This window comes from Rosa rugosa, chromosome 1 (genome assembly GCF_958449725.1).
Source record: "Rosa rugosa chromosome 1, drRosRugo1.1, whole genome shotgun sequence".
Taxonomy (NCBI): domain Eukaryota; kingdom Viridiplantae; phylum Streptophyta; class Magnoliopsida; order Rosales; family Rosaceae; genus Rosa; species Rosa rugosa.
Window position 1 is genome coordinate 14,296,478 of NC_084820.1, and position 17,081 is coordinate 14,313,558.

At 37.4% G+C, this 17,081-nt stretch overlaps 2 protein-coding genes across 3 annotated transcripts; both read right to left on the minus strand.

Annotated features, from left to right (window-relative positions):
* LOC133727330 (methyl jasmonate esterase 1-like) lies at positions 1-1,512 on the minus strand. The gene is made up of 3 exons (XM_062154922.1): positions 913-1,512; positions 563-703; positions 1-456 (listed from the first exon to the last, which is right to left on the minus strand). Exons 1-3 carry the CDS (start codon positions 1,276-1,278, stop codon positions 181-183), a joined length of 783 nt encoding a protein of 260 aa, XP_062010906.1. The 5' UTR covers positions 1,279-1,512; the 3' UTR covers positions 1-180.
* A 2,023-nt stretch (positions 1,513-3,535) lies between these two features.
* Positions 3,536-7,278, minus strand: LOC133719918 (autophagy-related protein 101). 2 transcript variants are annotated; one of them, XM_062146112.1, is made up of 7 exons: positions 7,044-7,277; positions 6,907-6,943; positions 6,173-6,258; positions 5,714-5,809; positions 5,311-5,476; positions 5,056-5,221; positions 3,536-3,935 (listed from the first exon to the last, which is right to left on the minus strand). In XM_062146112.1, the coding sequence occupies exons 1-7, from the start codon at positions 7,074-7,076 to the stop codon at positions 3,860-3,862; spliced, it is 660 nt and encodes a 219-aa protein (XP_062002096.1). In that variant the 5' UTR covers positions 7,077-7,277; the 3' UTR covers positions 3,536-3,859. The 2 variants fall into 2 exon arrangements, with proteins under 2 accessions (XP_062002096.1, XP_062002102.1); XM_062146118.1 differs by having other exon boundaries at positions 3,856-3,995; positions 7,044-7,278.
* Positions 7,279-17,081: the final 9,803 nt, after the last annotated feature.

A 17,081-nucleotide genomic window follows, 5' to 3' on the forward strand; every position in this document is an offset into this window, starting at 1 on the left:
TTGATAAAGTTTGTCATTTATTATACGTAGCAATCATTCACCACACTAAGAATAGTCGATCGATCAGTTTATTAATAGTTTGAAGAACACACATGTAACATCACCTAAATAAGAGATCCAATAGATTTAAATATCTGTTGTTGAAGGTTTCGTACACACTAATTAACTTGATTAGGAAAATTACTCCGCAACTTCACATAAGCATTGGCAAAGTTCTTGGGGCTTTGATAGCATGACCATATGACCAGCACCCCTAATTAATTTCACTCCGTCTGTCGGACCATTGCTCTTAATCATCCACCGTTGGAAGTCTTCCTTCATCACCTCATCTTCTTCGCAGACCACATAAACTCTCTTCACCGACCCGAATTTCGCTTCTGTTAGCCGACACTTCTTGCTCAATTCTTCTATGAACATCCCAGATGGCCTTAGCAACAGTTTAGCTAGTTCCAGGTCCTGCATCGAACTAAATATATCAAAATCTACACATCACTAAGATAAAACGTACGCAATGTTATCTTCACTGCGGAAAAATAATAGCTAATAGCAGTTTTTCACTTGCCTCTGACTTGCAGTTCTGGTACATTTTGGCAGCCATGTACATTGGACCAAACATAACAGAAGTAATTGCCGGATTTTCTGTGTTATTGTCAAATGTAAATTGGTTATCCAACAAGGATTCCGCTGAGGTCCTCTTCAAGTACTTTGTTTCCATCCCACAAAAGAAAGAACACAAACAGCATTAGTTCTGAAGCCAAATATATAACATTATATAAAGAACTATCTAATGTACGTTCACTTGAAAATTGTGAACGTCTCTTAAGCATAAACAAATAGTAACATAAGAGTGCAGAATGACAATTTGTGAGTAAGATTAACAGCGGTGGAATAAAGACAGCAGCTTTTTCTTACTTCTTGTATGAGAGTTCCTGGTGGAGAACTGTAATGAGGCAAATAGGCTGTGACAAAGACTGCAACCAAAATCTTCTGAGGAAACCTCTCCATGGCTAGAGATATAGGAAGGCCACCGTAGCTATGGCCAACCAGTATGACCTTCTCATCATGAGGAATAGAAGCCATGAACTCCATCAATGGCTTGGCATAATCCCAAATTGAAGCGACCTCGTCCACCTGCTTGGAGTTGATCCCAGAAGCACCAAGGTCCAGAGCAGTGACACGGTGACCAGCGCCCCGGAGTAGGGCGATAAGCTTGTACCAACACCATGCTCCATGGCAAGTTCCATGAACCAGAACAAAGTGTTTTTGGTTCTCATCCATTTACCTGTGCTGTGTTTTTTGCCTTGTAGATAGTCAGCTTAGAATGAGTGGATATATATACAAAAGCTACAGCAGAAGAGAGACAAACATATATGGGAAGAATCGTGGGTGGATTTATTTCCCAACTTCCCATTAGGACAATTCCTATTCCTTTCTACTCAGAATAGGCACTCCAGAATTGAATGATTGCATTCTCCTTTTTTTTTTTCACTCGGAATGGCAAGACTGCGCATTCAAATGGAAATTTTTCAAATGTGTATTAAAATGAAATCCAGCTTTTTGTCTTTCAGAAGTCAAATAAAGAGTCCGGACTTTCAGAAAAAAAAAAAATATGGACGGAGCCGCTAATTATGATAGTTTTTTTTTTTATCAAGAAGAAACTTCATTAATAATGAACTTGATATAATGAGTTTTGGCATCATCTCATACACAGAAATGGCCACTGGACTTCACACTGAAACTCCAAAATGACTGTCTAACGGAGCCAAAAAGGCCCCGACTCAACTACAGACTTAACTTGCACTACAATTAAAAGGCAAAGACAATATGCGCAGGCGCAGTGAATCCTTGATACACAACTTTGTCAACACTAACTCACCACCCAGAGTCCTCCTGACCTGCCTTTGATCGACCAAGTCTACACTAGTTGTGACTTCGAACCCGACCAAAAAGAAATGTTGGACCGTCAGACCTGAGACTAAATTAAACCCAAGACCATGGCCACCTTAATGTCAACACCGTCAATCCACAAATGCTCCAAATCGCCATCACCTCCGACTCGAGATCAGACAGGAACAATCCCACTAGAAGGCCAAGGATGATTGTCTATGCCAGTATGCCACCGCCAGACATTTTCGCCACCACTACTGACCTAACTCCAGAACAGGAACGACCTCTAGACCGCTGAATAGAAGATTGTCTATGCCAAAATTGCAGTGCACCCGACCCAACAGCTAAACTTAAAACAAAACCTTGATAGTAACTTATTGCTGAAAAACAAAACAAAAGAAACCAAACCCTAATTTAACATGCAAAAAACATAAAAATAAGACATTTTGGGACCTGAGCCCAAGCACAGACCCAGGCCCAAACTCCATCTAGCCCAAGCAACAAAGCCCAAGCTCAGAGAACAAATGCAGTCGGCCTCCATTCTTCACGCCCAGCCCAAGATCTCGCCTGCACCCCCACGCCCACCACTCCACCACCGCTGCAGTCGGACCACCACAGGAGGACATCATCCAACTCCACGATCCCATCCCCACGCAGCCGTGATCCAGATCGGGGGTCCAGACCCGAGATGAAACCTACCCAAACATCGCCCCTCTCCATCCCTCCACCTACCCATGGTAGCACCGCCGCCTGTCCCATCGCCGCATCGTGGATCCACCCAACGTCGATCCCATCCCTCAACGACAGATCATACCCTGGTGCAGCCGGATCCGAGAATAAATGGGGAAAGACACCTCCACACCATAGCCTCCGAGTGTCGGACCTGGCCACGGGCAACATAACCCGTCCGGCCACACGCACAGTGCAACGATAAGGCCAGTGGCCAGTGCCAGCGCCGAGGCGCAACCGGACAGGCGCAATCCCAGCCAACGGCGTTCTCTCTAGGGTTTTCTCTCTGGGTCGAGAGTAAGGTTAAGTTAATTTGCACCGATGTTGATGCAACTTTAATTTCCAATTATGATAGTTAAACACTTTTTTTTTTGTCGTTATTCCACAAGTGAAGTTGAAGCGTCCGCTTATAAACTGGAAATCAAATTCTCTAGAGCTTTTTTATGCAATTACAAATTTGAGAGATTCTTATATATGACTGACGTACCGCGTGCTTAGTAGGGCTGACCAATCAGTGTATATGCAGGATGTTTACTTTAATAAATTAAGAATAATTTCGGAACACAATGAAAAAAATTTCTAAGTTTTGATTGGACAATCCCACGTGGTAGTAGAACGTTTGCCTTATGTAAGAATTTTTCTACAAATCCAATCGTATATTTTTCGAACTCATTTATGTCCGAGAGATATCAGTCTGGGAGAAAACTCTCACTTGGAAAAAATTATGATAACAAGAGAAGGGTCCCCAAGATTTGGTCTTCGATGGAATATTTTGGGCCTAATTCAAAACTGCTGGTAAATAGGTTGTGTTGGTGTGCTAATGTAATCTGAATCCAGTAAAAATTGGCACGTCGAAGCCAAACACTACGAGTAGGTTGTCAATGATCAGTGATGGGGCAAACCCATAATATTACCTAAATCAAACAAAGTATCAACATTCATTTTCCTGATTGATTAAACTTGTGCCAGATCCGGTATATACAAGACAAGGGATGTGCCAGAAACGATAAAGATAACTAGAAAGTAAAATGGTATGAAGGAAATATATTTACAAAGTTACAGACAAAGGAATCACTTGGAACCACTTCTTTACAGAGAAACAAACCTTGCATTGACAGCTAGTCTTTGCAGAAGGTTACCAACTTAGGACATGCATGCACCTTCCTGAGTCATTATGAACATAAGAATTTATTCACCTTCAGAAGCAGATCAGAGAAATGGTATAGCACACAAACTCAGATAATCAGCTAAGCATGGTTGGATGGCCAGTCTGCAGCATCCTCTTGATCATGTCCATCCCAAATGCGGAGTCCGAGGAACTGACCAATGGCATCACAATATTAACTCAGCAGTCTAATCATGAGCTTCAGAGAAACTTCCTAAACAGTCATAACATTGACAACAACAACTTCTTGTCAACAAAAGAAGAGCTAGATGCTCAGAGTAGTCGATCATATTTAGCTAACCAGGAGTGAAGGACATTATTCTGAATATGACCAAGGATAAAGATTACAAGGACCTACTCATTAAGCAGACACTAGCATGCCACTACCATTACATAAGCATGGTGGTTTGGGCAGGTGGGAAACAAAGGTAAAGTGGTATGCGAGACCAGTGTCTTTACATCAGGCTTGAAGATGTAAAACTTATGGTTGGAGAATAAGTTATAAATCTCATTTTTATTCCCAATTTTACCAAATTAGATAAACCAATTTGTCTTGATCTTTTTGAACAAAATACTTCACTAATGCTGGTCATATGCTCTAATCCTCTGTTTCTCTGGGTTGGCTAAAGAGACTGACATGTTTCCAAGAATCAGTCATTTTTTTTCCTTTTATTTATATGCTGGCATACACATAAACAAGTGTATAAAGTATGTATTAAACATGTATTTGCTCTACATATCCAGACCTGACAAGATGCAACCTGAATGAGCATCCTAAAGTGAAAGCAACCAAGATTACTGAATTGAGCTTCCTCTATACAAGGCAAAAAATCGAACATCATTCATTTTCCACACCACTAACAAAAACTTTAAACTGTTTAGAAAAACCTAGGAATAATGATGTTTAGATACACCTGGGATAATCAAGTGTGAGAAGCCAATGAAAAGAGAAGTAGGATTGCACCTTTTACACTGATAAGACTACATTCTATTTTGAGAAGGAGAAATAAAAGGCTTTTTTGCACCAGGGTATTTCCCAGTAAAATCTTCTTCTTTTTTTAATTTATGACATCCCAAAAACCACCAACATGAATTTTCATTAAAAGTCTACAGTGTTACAGTGCTCAAGGTCAAGATCACACTTCAATGCCTAAGGACGAGTAGCTTTACTTGCCTTTGAAAATCTTTAGGTACCATATTTTCACTCCAATGGAAGATGTTAGCTATATTGGACCTGGTTAAAAAATATATCTAAAAGTAAAATGAGAACCAACCTTGGGATAGTTATTTCATACGGGAAAGAGACTACACCCTCAAGATTCGGTATGGGGGGAACGTGATCTTTCTTCTCATTCACAAATTTCACTATTTGAAACAAAACTTCATGAAGAGTTGCTTCAAGTGCAGCTCTGCGAGCAACCCTCTCCTCTGATGCACTTTCTGGAGTCATAGGTCAAACAAATAAAACAGTTAGGATCAGATGCCTTGCAGAAAGTGAAGCTTCAAACAGTGCACAATAGTAAGTGTACCTCCTGGATCAACTACAACTTTGGAGTGATGAGATTTGGTAGAATGTGCTTTTGGGTTTTGGGCCACATTCAAATTGATATACCACTGTTCCCAATATAGCCGCTCTGTTTTGTTAGTGAACCAAGATGCCTGTTTGTTTTTTACTTCAAAGAAAGACAAGCAGACCTACATCACAAATATATGGCAGTTAATTAGGACATGTCTACAAATTATATATATTCATAATGCTGAAAAACTTTCACTGAACAAAGAAATAATATAACAGGATACTTTTGGGTGAGAATTGAGAAATCAAGTATGGAGGCAAAAGTTCAAAATGAAAAATCATCAGTTCTACCAAAAGTAAAATCTAGTTGCAAATCGAGTGATTACTTAAGCAAATACCAAGTAAAGATGACAAACCTGACTTTTCTTGTTCGGGTGTTTCTCTACCCAACTAATGAATTGCTCAATCTTCTCATCTATTTTCTTTTCAAGTTCCAGATCTCCACATTGCACCTATATAAGAGGAAGGTTTGAATGGAATAACACATATCAAAGACTAAGATCAAACCAATGTAAGCCTTTAGAATGCCAACAGTTGATATCATTCTACATAGGGCAACAAATTGGATGCTACAATTATTGGTCAAATAAGCTAAAATTCAGGTGCCATCAGGACTGCAGCAGAATTTCAAGTCAGAATTGGCAGTGTCTTCAAAACACCCTTGAACTAAATGTGGATTTCCGTTGGGAGTTCAATGCATTATTCAGACAAAGGGAATGCAAGTAATGGTACACTCAAGGAAAGAAAATGATTCAAAATTAACTGCTCAGTACAAAACCAAGGCAGCCAAACTTTTGGAGAATGTAAACACTTACATATGTAATTTCAAAAAGTTCCAAATCAACATCTTTCGGCCGCACAAGACCTAAAGCTCGATTGAACACAATTGTGTGAAGTATGCCTGCAGCCATGTTCAAAGTGCTGTAACTTCATGTGAAAAAAACAAATAATATCATACTGGATTCAGTGCAGGTCAATAACTATAGGCAATCCCATGATAGAAAATACAATCGCATACAAACCATGACTGAAATCCATACAGCAGAAATCATGGCTTTAAAGACCAAAAACTGCCACATACTCTATTGCTCAAGCCATGCTTAACTGAGCAATACAAACCAACCAATAAAAAAATTCCACACTGGAACCAATCCTTTGATGATGTTTTTCTTGTATTCAATTCTCAATCCCGTTTATTGTAAAACTTAACAGAGCGCATAAAAAAATTTCAAGTCCTTAAGTAACATCATACACGATCAAACATGATTGCAAACCGAAACAAAAACTCACTGTCATCAAAAAATGATAACTTTAGCCATTGCAAACCCAACCAAAATTGAACAAGAATCTACTCTCCCCAAATTTCAACAAACCTTATATTCAGATACTTCAACATTTCCAATCTCTGTATCCCACAAAGCAATCAAACCTAAACACATATCTCATTTAAATTGTTCAAGAAAGCTCCACTAAAATTTTCAATCTCCACAGATTATTTTAAAAAAAAAAAACAAAAAAAAGGAAAGGTTCAATCTTATCGGAAACTTACAGCGCAGAACTTCACGTATCTCAAAGTGCTCGACTTCCTGGAAAAACCAGCAAAATTTCAATTTCTTTAGGCAGAAACTAATTACTTGAATCAAAATTGTTTTCTGTTCAGATTAAGGAGATGATGATGAAGCATACCAATTCTTTGAGTTGGCAAACTTCGCAGTTCATGGTGAAGATAAGGAATTGGAAATTCGGAGTGATTACGAAACCCTAGCTTCCGGCGGATTGGTGTCGATGGCGGTGGGGAATAGAACGGCACCGTTTTTGATCGCAAGTGTTAAAACTTGAAGTAATCGAGTCTTTGACTGACTGACCCTTTCACTGTAAGAATCCTAATTGGCTCTAACTTCGCGGGTGAGAGATCCCGGAGACGATGATGTATGCTTTATATGTGGGCCTTCTCACATTGGGCTGAAGACTTCTCATATTGGGCCTTAAATCTCCGTTATGGACCGTTTTTATATGGACCGAAACTTGTCATTTCACATCTACAAGCTTTTATGAACATGCGTAGGAACTCATAGTTTTGTGACTAGTTATTAGGGCTGTCAATGGGTCGTGTCGGGTTGGGTTCGTGTCGGGTCAAGGTATTTATCGTGTCGCATGAGACAAACCCAAACCCAACCCATTTAATAATCATGTCAAAAATTTAAACCCAAACCCAACCTATTTATTAAACGGGTTACCCGTTTCCAACCCGCTTAACCCATTTAGTAAATAGGTCGTGTCGTGTCAGACAAAATGACTCATTTAATGGTTAACAATGCGACCCATTTAACTAAAAAATACATAAATTGATTAAATTCACTAAAAACTCCACAAGACAAAAAATATAAATAATTATATATAATTCATAAATAATTAAATCCAATGATTATAAAGCAAAATATTTCAAATTGTCTAATCCTATGATCAAATACTCCCAACGTCCAAAATTTCAAGATGAAGTATAGTATAATCGGGTTATACGGGTTCACTTCGTGTTGGCGGGTTAACCCATAGCCGACCCATTTATTAAATGGGTCATGGTGGGTTGACTCACGGCTGGCCCGCTTTTTAACCGTGCGGGTTCAACCCGCTTTATTTCGTGCGGGTTTCGAGTCGTGTCATCGGGTCGTGTCGAAATTGACAGCCCTACTAGTTATTAGTCATTTGTACTCTAATCATAATGTGACTAGTTATGTCAACAACATGAAGTAAAAGTTTCTCTGTATCGTTTTATTTATAGGATGTCCTCGAAGGGAGAACGTTAAAAAGAAATTCGTTTGTCCAAAAATATGTACAAAACTCTAGTTTCAAGCAATTTGCCATGTGTGTCTGCTCCTAGGTTTGTTCAGCATGTCTTCTAAATTATTCTTGATTATTAAACTTGTCTTTTAAAAGAAAAATTATAACTTTCCGAATAAAAGTTTGATATCTTGGATCAATTGTCCTTGTACATAATAATAAAATATGTATTTTTGGGAATAAGACCAATCTATGTTTGTGTTCTTTTATCTCTGTCGTTGACAAAATTTGCTATCAGAGAGTAATGGCATGTCAACCTCAAATTATAAAGTTTGAAAGGGAATGACCTGAGAAAAACCAACCGTATAATCTTCATTTGTGTGCCTCTAACTAGTAGAAAGTGATACAACCTCATTCTTGTTATGATCCGTAAAGTCTTCCGTCTATTATAGAAAATGACAGAATCCGAATTAAGAAAATTCAGTCTGGTAGGAGAGAGAGAAAAAAAAAATTAATTTATATATATTAAAAAATGACGCGCTTATGGAATTAATGAACAGCCACACCGGCCATTACCTTATTTTTAGAAGAGAAAAATTGTCCTACGGACGTTTTCAAATTCTTAATGTACATGATGTTCGGGGCAGTTGAATATCAATGTAGATGATGTCGGGGAGTCCAACAAGGTACAAGTCTTGTCCTAATTAAGAAAGACTGTGATGACAATTACAAGTAACAGCAATATATATTTGAGATGGAGTTGAATGATTAAGGTAATCTGCAATGCATGTAATCTCAGTGCTGCCGTCTAGATTTGGACTGGTGTGGAGTACCTAAAGCAATAACTCATTAGTTTATTCAATGGCATATCTCAGTCTTGCATTAGGTGGCACTAATTGAAGTTGTGAAAAGAATATATACGTAGACAATTATGTTTTGGATCTTTTGCTAGAACGAAAAACAAAAGGTAATTCTTAGTATATATAATTTTATACAAATCAATTTACCAACTACATATTATCATAATGCATGATTTCAGTTGCAGGAGCTAGGAATTTAGGGAAGCCCTAGTAGTTTTGGATGATTATGATGTTTAATTGGTTTCGGGTGATTTTAGCTGTGATCAATCCACACTATTGATGCATGCTTTTTTTATCAAATGTACAGACACACACACATTATATACAAAATGTCAATCTCAGTAGCCTAGCAGCTGTAGATTTTTGATTAATTAATCTGCAGATCAACTGTGATGTTCAATTCTATATATATTTCTTCTTGTGTGGGAGCTGTTGGAGTCTACCTAATCAATGTAATCATAAGTTCATAGGTGGAGAACATATTCTAGTGTATGCCAATTCAGTTAATCACATAACCAAACTGTTTTTCAAATTTGTATTCATCTGTTTTTTGATGAATTTGTATTCATCTATTTGATATATAGGGTATTAGTCTTTTTCATGGGATGGGATCATTGAACCAATCTGTTTCTGGGCTCCATATATATCTGTCAATTTCAATAGAGAATAATTCAGGCCTTGGCCTTACCACACCACTTGGCTTAGCTGAATACTTAAATGTCCTATATAACCAGGGCCCGGCTTCTCAATAATTTTACTTGCATTGGTTCTAACAGATTATGCTAATTCCAAGAAAGTATTATCAATGAGGCTAATTAACCTCATAATAATTCAATATAACTTAATAAAAAACAAGTAAAGCCCGCCTCAGTTTCTACCGAAACATGTCATCTAATGCAAAGTTATCTCCTAGATCTAATGACAATATGCTATTAATCCAGTATTGATCAAAAGAGAAATGATCGACATATCGTTAGGTTTTAGTATCAATATATGCATGTGTGGCCTGAACCGATCGATCTCAATCTGCATTAGAATTAGAACCACTAGAATTAGTAGTTCTTAACCAAATCTCAGTCCTGTTATATACAATTGAACTAGGATTTGCTTTGTATATATCATAGGGGATCGAACAATATATCATCCTATGTATTATCTATCCGCACCAAGCTAGCTATCTAACTCTTTGAGGATTGGTTATCATGACTCCCACTGTTGTTAGTTCCTCTCCTATCCAATAAGCACAGACGCACATGCATGCAAAACCTTGTGCAAGGGACATGATCTACACTATCTCTGCAACTCGGATTTTGTCCATTTTAGCTTTTGTCAGGTTTAAACCCTAGGTATTTCTAGCCTCCATTGGGTTCTGCTAGCTGATCGAGGAGACCTATAAAATTTGGTGGCATTATATCAATTTCAAGTTTAAACCCTAGGTATTTCTAGCCTCCATTGGGTTCTGCTAGCTGATCGAGAGACCTATAAAATTTGGTGGCATTATATCAATTTCAAGGTTGAGGGGCCCTTATATAGTGGGAATGTTTATGAATTTGAACTGTCTATCGCCTCCTTTCAAGGAATTTTGTGTCAACCTACTCTGGGTTTACCCTACATGCAATTCTATGCTTCTTACAAAAATACAAAATATAGTTCCTTGTAGGATCCCGAGAGAGTAGTATGCAAACAAACCCTAATGACAAAATGATATTTAAGTGACATTGTACGTTGCCGTTGGTGATTGATGTCAATAGTCCATACTTTGTCCGTTTTTTCTGTGCTTGTGTGAATATTGATCTGGACCCCATCAAGAGACGTCGAGTAGATAGATATACAAGAAGATACTCAATTACTTTTACATATTGCAAAATTAAGATCGAGATCGATCCTAGTAAGACTTCTTCATTATATTAGAGTATAACATGTAAATAACATGTATGTAACATACATATTATATTATAATATGAATGACACGCATATATGGCCTTTGAATCTAACTACACATCAAACAACGTCTAAGAATTGTAGAATATGTTTACTTTCATATTCAAAACACGAAAGACATCTCCACTCATTATTAGACTATGTTTGGAACTGCTTCTCAGAGAGTGCTTTTGTTACAAAGCATTTTCATTAGAAGCGATCTATTAAAAGCATATAGTTTGTTTTTTGTTATAAAAAAAAAAAGTCAAGTGATTAAAGCAGTTGAAGTGTTATTTCATGAAATACATGTTTATTTTCTTAAAAATCACTTGAAAGTGTTTCTAGAACTCAAAAACGTATATTTCTAATTTTCTTTTGTCCAAACATTGTGAAAAACACTCGTTAATCTGGAAGCGCTTATTAGTTTTAGAAGCAATCTCAAATGGAGCTAGTGATCTTAAGCTGTTATCTTCGAGGCTTTAGGTTCCTTTTTATGGGCTTAATCCAAAAAGGTGGGTGTGATGAGTAGTGTACTCATGATCTGTTTAGGGTGTGCTTGGATGTGTACTCTATGTAATGGTTCTTTATGACGGCCCCTCAAAGGCGGCTCATTATTGTATAGCTTGTTGAACTATTATATAAAGACTGACCTCATTTAACAAAAAAATAAACAAACAAACAAAAAAAGTTATACTACAATGAATATAAATCAATGTACTTATACATGAGATCGACGTATGAGATAAAATTCGCTAGTACATGTTTGATATCCGATCGAGGGGAAACTGTTGATTTTATTTTCTTTTGTCGAAAGGACAAGAAGAAATTACAATGGGTAGGACTGGACCTACTTACAAGCTGCTTATGTGTGTGCATGTGAAGTAGGGAGGGGGCCAGAATTATTGAAAGCACTTTAATCGGAATAGAACGAAACGCGCGAAAGGTAAGGTGCACAAGAAAAGCTGTATTGCTTCTTAAGGAGAGGACAGTCGTAGTTGGGTCTATACATTTAGAATGTGGAATTCCATATCACATCCCTTATATATTCCCTTCCCATCCCATGCATTATTCTCACTTCTCATGTCATATCAACCCCGTACATAAATAATTATACTGTACGCTCACAATTATGATATCTACATGATATGATTTATCTTTTCATCTCTTTAAATTTTCAGTTCCCGGCCTTTTACAAAGAAGAAGATCTGAAGATAGTTCTAGCTTATTGTTTTTTTCCTTAAATACATACAGTTAGGAATCTAAGTATACTCTCTTGCCACTTCCTATAACAAATGTTGATATCAAGTTATACAACTACAGACCCTAAAAACAAGTCATTACGAAATAAGCGTGATAGTGTATATGATATATGGAACGGGCTTAATAGTAAAAACACGTTAAGTTAAATGGGACAAGCAATGCTACTGTGATGTTTATCATACATTCAATTTACATCTATTTGAACAAAAATTACAATTTCTATGAATCAAAATTACAACATTGAGAACAAAATTATCATACTCATTTACACTATTTACATATAATTAAACAAAAATTACAATATTGACAACAAATTTGTTCAAAAACTTGTAACAAGGTCGTAGGTGGTGTAATTACCATCAATAGAACTAAGTTACTCAAAATAGGACTCAACATTACCACTTTAACAACAAATTTGTTGTCACTTTTATAAATGTGTGTATGACATACAAATATGTATTATAGAATTTTCCAAGTTAAATTATTGCAGCTCAAAACATAATTAGGCAATATATATGTGTGTGTGTGTAGACATACACACACATATAGGCAATGGAAGATTCTTAAACCTTATTCATATCCATATATCTGCAAGTTCGAACGACCTCACGATCAATGAATTAAAAGGCGCGCTTCAGGCGCGCCTTGAACAGTGTAAAGAGTAATTTGCTAGTTTTATTGCGTCAGTTTTCATGTCTAGGCGGCGAGGCGTTGAAGGTGCACCTACAAAGCGTTGAAAGCCAGAAAACGTAGAAGAGGCGTACGCGCAGGGATTTTGTATTTTTTTTATTTTTTATTTTTTAAGAAGGTTAGCAGTTTGAGTTGAGTTTGAATTCTGAATCTGATCATATCAATTGAGTTTGAATTCTAAATCTGATATATATCAACGTATTTGTGGATAGAAAGGTCGTCGAAGTGTTTGCATCACAAGTTCAGAGAGCCTTAGCGAGGATTCACTCGATCACCATGACTTTCAAGAGAAGAGATCGATGTGGGGAGCAACAAGCACAGCCGTGGCCATACCAAGTTCATTCGCTGCAGCAAATGTTGCCTAAGGACAAAGCTATCTAGAGGTTTTTGGTGAGGAACATTGTTGAGCAAGCTGCTGTTAGGGATGTCCAGGAGGCTTGTGTTTATGATGCCTACAATCTTCCTAGGCTGTATGCAAAGATGAAATACTGCCGAGTGGCATCTATGGTTCAATTGTTGAGGATGGTTAGACTTCTGAGGCTATTTACTTTGGTTGTTTCCTTGCATGGTAACGTTTTGATTTAAAATTTGTCTTCATCTCCGATTATGACTTCTGTAATAGGGTCATACTAGAAATTGGTTCTGTCATGAAGTCATGTTTTGCCAAGGTAAATGGAAAGGTAGCAAGTGGTTTAGAAAGACTAAGCTTTATGGATAAAAAAGAAAACATGTTTATGGATTTTCATGTATTATGTTCTCTCTCTCTAAATAAATAAATAAATAAATAAATATATATATATATATATATATATATATATATATATATATATATATAATTTATATCGTTCAAAACTTACGCCTCTGCAAGGCTCTCTCGAAAACTCCTCAGATTGCACCTTAGCATTTTAAAACATTGCTCACTATTAAAGCAAAATCATAACAAGTGAGAATCAAAAAAATTATTAGTAGACCAACCAAACATACCCCTTCACTATACCCTCAAAGCGAGTGTGCACCAAAATACATAGATCGATCGAGATACTAATTTCGGTGTGAGGATCGAGATGCTAATTTTGGTGTGCGTTATCAGCTGTGAGGATGAAATAGAACACTCATCCTATACGATTAGGCCATCCATTTGATTTTGGAAATATGAAATTAGTGGCTCCGGTCTTTTCATCTCAATTATTAGATTTTTACCATGCCATGCAGTGGCGGATCTAGGATATGAAGTTGGGTTGGGCTAATCTAACACTTGCTTAGAAGAAGACAAAAAATTTGGTCGATAATACTTCCAAGAATGTTAGATTAGATTTTTTGGAAGAAATTTTTATCAGTTGATAAAGTTATAACTAAAGAAAGAAGGAAGAAGAAAATGAGAAAAGGGCAAAAAATAATAATAATAAATAGCAGGCAAATGCAAGATTAGATTTGCCTTTAAGGGGGAGAAAATTTAAAGATATACTTGTAGAAATGTTGTAACTAAAGGGGAAAAAAACAGAGGAGAAAATTACAAGAGACAAAAAGATTCGAACTTCAGTCTTTACTGAAGAAAGAAGCAAAACAACAATGTACTCACCAACTAAACAAAACCTACATTCATGGTGACCAGCACTAATAGTAAGTAAAATATTCTAAGGATTTTGGGTTAGGCTGTAGCCCAACCAGCCTCTTAAGTGGATCCGCCCTTGATGCCATGTATACCAAGAACAAGAAGTACGAGCAAGAGCCAAGTAGCTAGTGCAATATCGTATTTGATGATCAGATTTTAATACCGCAGGCAGTACTAATATATTTTATGTTTAGGGCATTAGTATATAATTACCTAGGGTTTTCTTTTTGGTAATAATATAACTTAGGGTTTGGATTTTGAGGGAGATTCGGCGCGAAGCGAATCTTAGATTGCATGGTGTTGAGAAAGCAACTGATTGGGATAGAGGGACTGAGCAAAACAGAGACTCTCTCAGAGAGTAATAGAGTGCCCGAGGATCGAGGAGGTAAAGCGACGACGACTGCCCCACTCAGAACCACAACCAACATTGACGGCGACCCTAATTACCTGCCCGGTCTGCCCGCGCTGCCCAACATGTGTACCTCAACGAACAAAGGCTAAAGCTCACGTCGTTTTCTGCTGCCCGCACGCTAAAGCCCATGTCGTCTTCGTCGTCGGTCAGTGACTCATGTCTGGTCTAAATACTCTGATCTGAGTCTCGCGCTCCGGACGGCACGCGCGGTCAGGTACGTGGACAGTACGAACGTCACCATCTGTTCACCAATAATTTCCAGGCTTCGAAAAGCAGACCGGGACCGGACCAGACCCTATTATTTCTGTTTTCAATTTTTGAACCGATCGAGTCCCACTACTGGCAAAACCAACATGGGGTTTTCTTTTTTCATGTGGCCTGTGCTTTCCTTTTCCATTCATATTTCATTTTCCTCAGCACGAAAGTGTGTCACTGTGTTGGGATAATTGGGGACCTAGCTCATGCATGCAAGCTACATCAAGTTCTTCAAGCTTTGCACTTTCTCTAATTTCCAGTTCTGCAAATACTAGGACAAGTTTAATGCATGGGTACTCTTGGTTCATTCTCGTTCAGACGTTGGTCCAATTTGATCTAGTGCTTTGGTCAAAGAATTTGAAGGTTGATATATCAGTTTTGGACTTCTCTGGCTGTTCACAAGAGAACAGTACTATCCCATTTACTTTACCATCTACATATCCATATCTTTCTTATCTGCTACTACAATTACTATGGATATCATGGTCTCTTCTTAAACAGCCTTTGATGTATGAGTCCACAGTTTATTGCATGAGTTGACAGAATGTGAATGGAAGAACTTGAATGGGAAAGCATTCATCGAAGCATTCACCATCTATTTTTTGTAGTCGTAGTTTAAAATTAATTAACCTAGTATAGGGTTGTTTTAGTTCAATCCAAATAGGGCCTACCCGCTAACTAATCCATTCATATGCTTGACGGAGACAATTATAATTGTTTAGCTGCAAGACTTTTCCGTGGAAATAATTAATTAAGAGGGGAAATTGCCAAGAAATCAGTAATTACACATTAGTACCTCTATTATCTTGAAGCGTAAGGGATAAGATTTACCCTTCATGATAACAATTTTCAAATCAAGATCGATGGTGATTGAAAATTGGTTCCACAAATCTCAGACATGTAGACCCCTCAGAATGTTATAATTTACTTCTTTTATTCTCTTAAGAATGTTCAATTATTTTGTATTAACTAACACGGTTCAAAGTGATTTGCATTCAAACCACAAGTTCATAGAAGTTAGCTTGTTCACACAATTAGAACATATATAATTGGTCCACATAAACCTGAATAGTGGCTCAATGAGCAGCTAACTGATAAGATTGCATCAACTTGATTAATTTGCAATTTGTCTTATGCCAAGGTGATTAGGTGACACAGTGTTAATAGTTTATTGCACGCCTAATTAATTAAGCAAGACCATTCAGTACTTACGTACATGACCTGATGACCAAGGCGCAAGGAGTCTATTTCAAATCTTTTGCGAAATTTCGTACTTATTTTCTGATTATGTGAACCGATTTAGCTGGTCAAGAATGTGTCAATGCCTTCAGATTCAACGAAGATTGTATAACAAGACTTATAGGTGAGCTAAGTTCGTGATTTATTGTAATACGTACCTTATTGTAAGCTCTCTCATAGTTGTGCTAGGTTAATTACAAGGTACAATAGCACAATTAGAAACGTATCGATCTCCATGTTATATCTGCCTAGTGCATAACCACTTTAATACGCCTAAGGCAAGCCTAGATCGAAGTATTTCAAGTTAACCCAGCATGAACACTACCTGTATATATTAGTGAGTTGTGTTCCTGATAGCGAGATACATAGATCTGCACATCAACTTATTTATTTGCATGATTATTGTTATATCTTATTTTCTCTCGACACTTCCTTATAATTTTCTAACACAAAGAGCAGAACAAGAGAACGTGCTGAAATTGAAGTGTGGATGCATGGTTGCCTTCGGTTACACTCGTCATTAGAGTGCATATATATGTGATGGATCGAACTAGGGCTAGTTTTAGTCGTTCGATCACATGTACAGTTAAATGACTGATGCTCATTAATTAATGCCAGTCTCACAGTCGATCCCAAGCTAATGAATAGTCAAAGTCATTCGCCCACGGGTGTGATCGATGGATTATCATTGTTGGAAC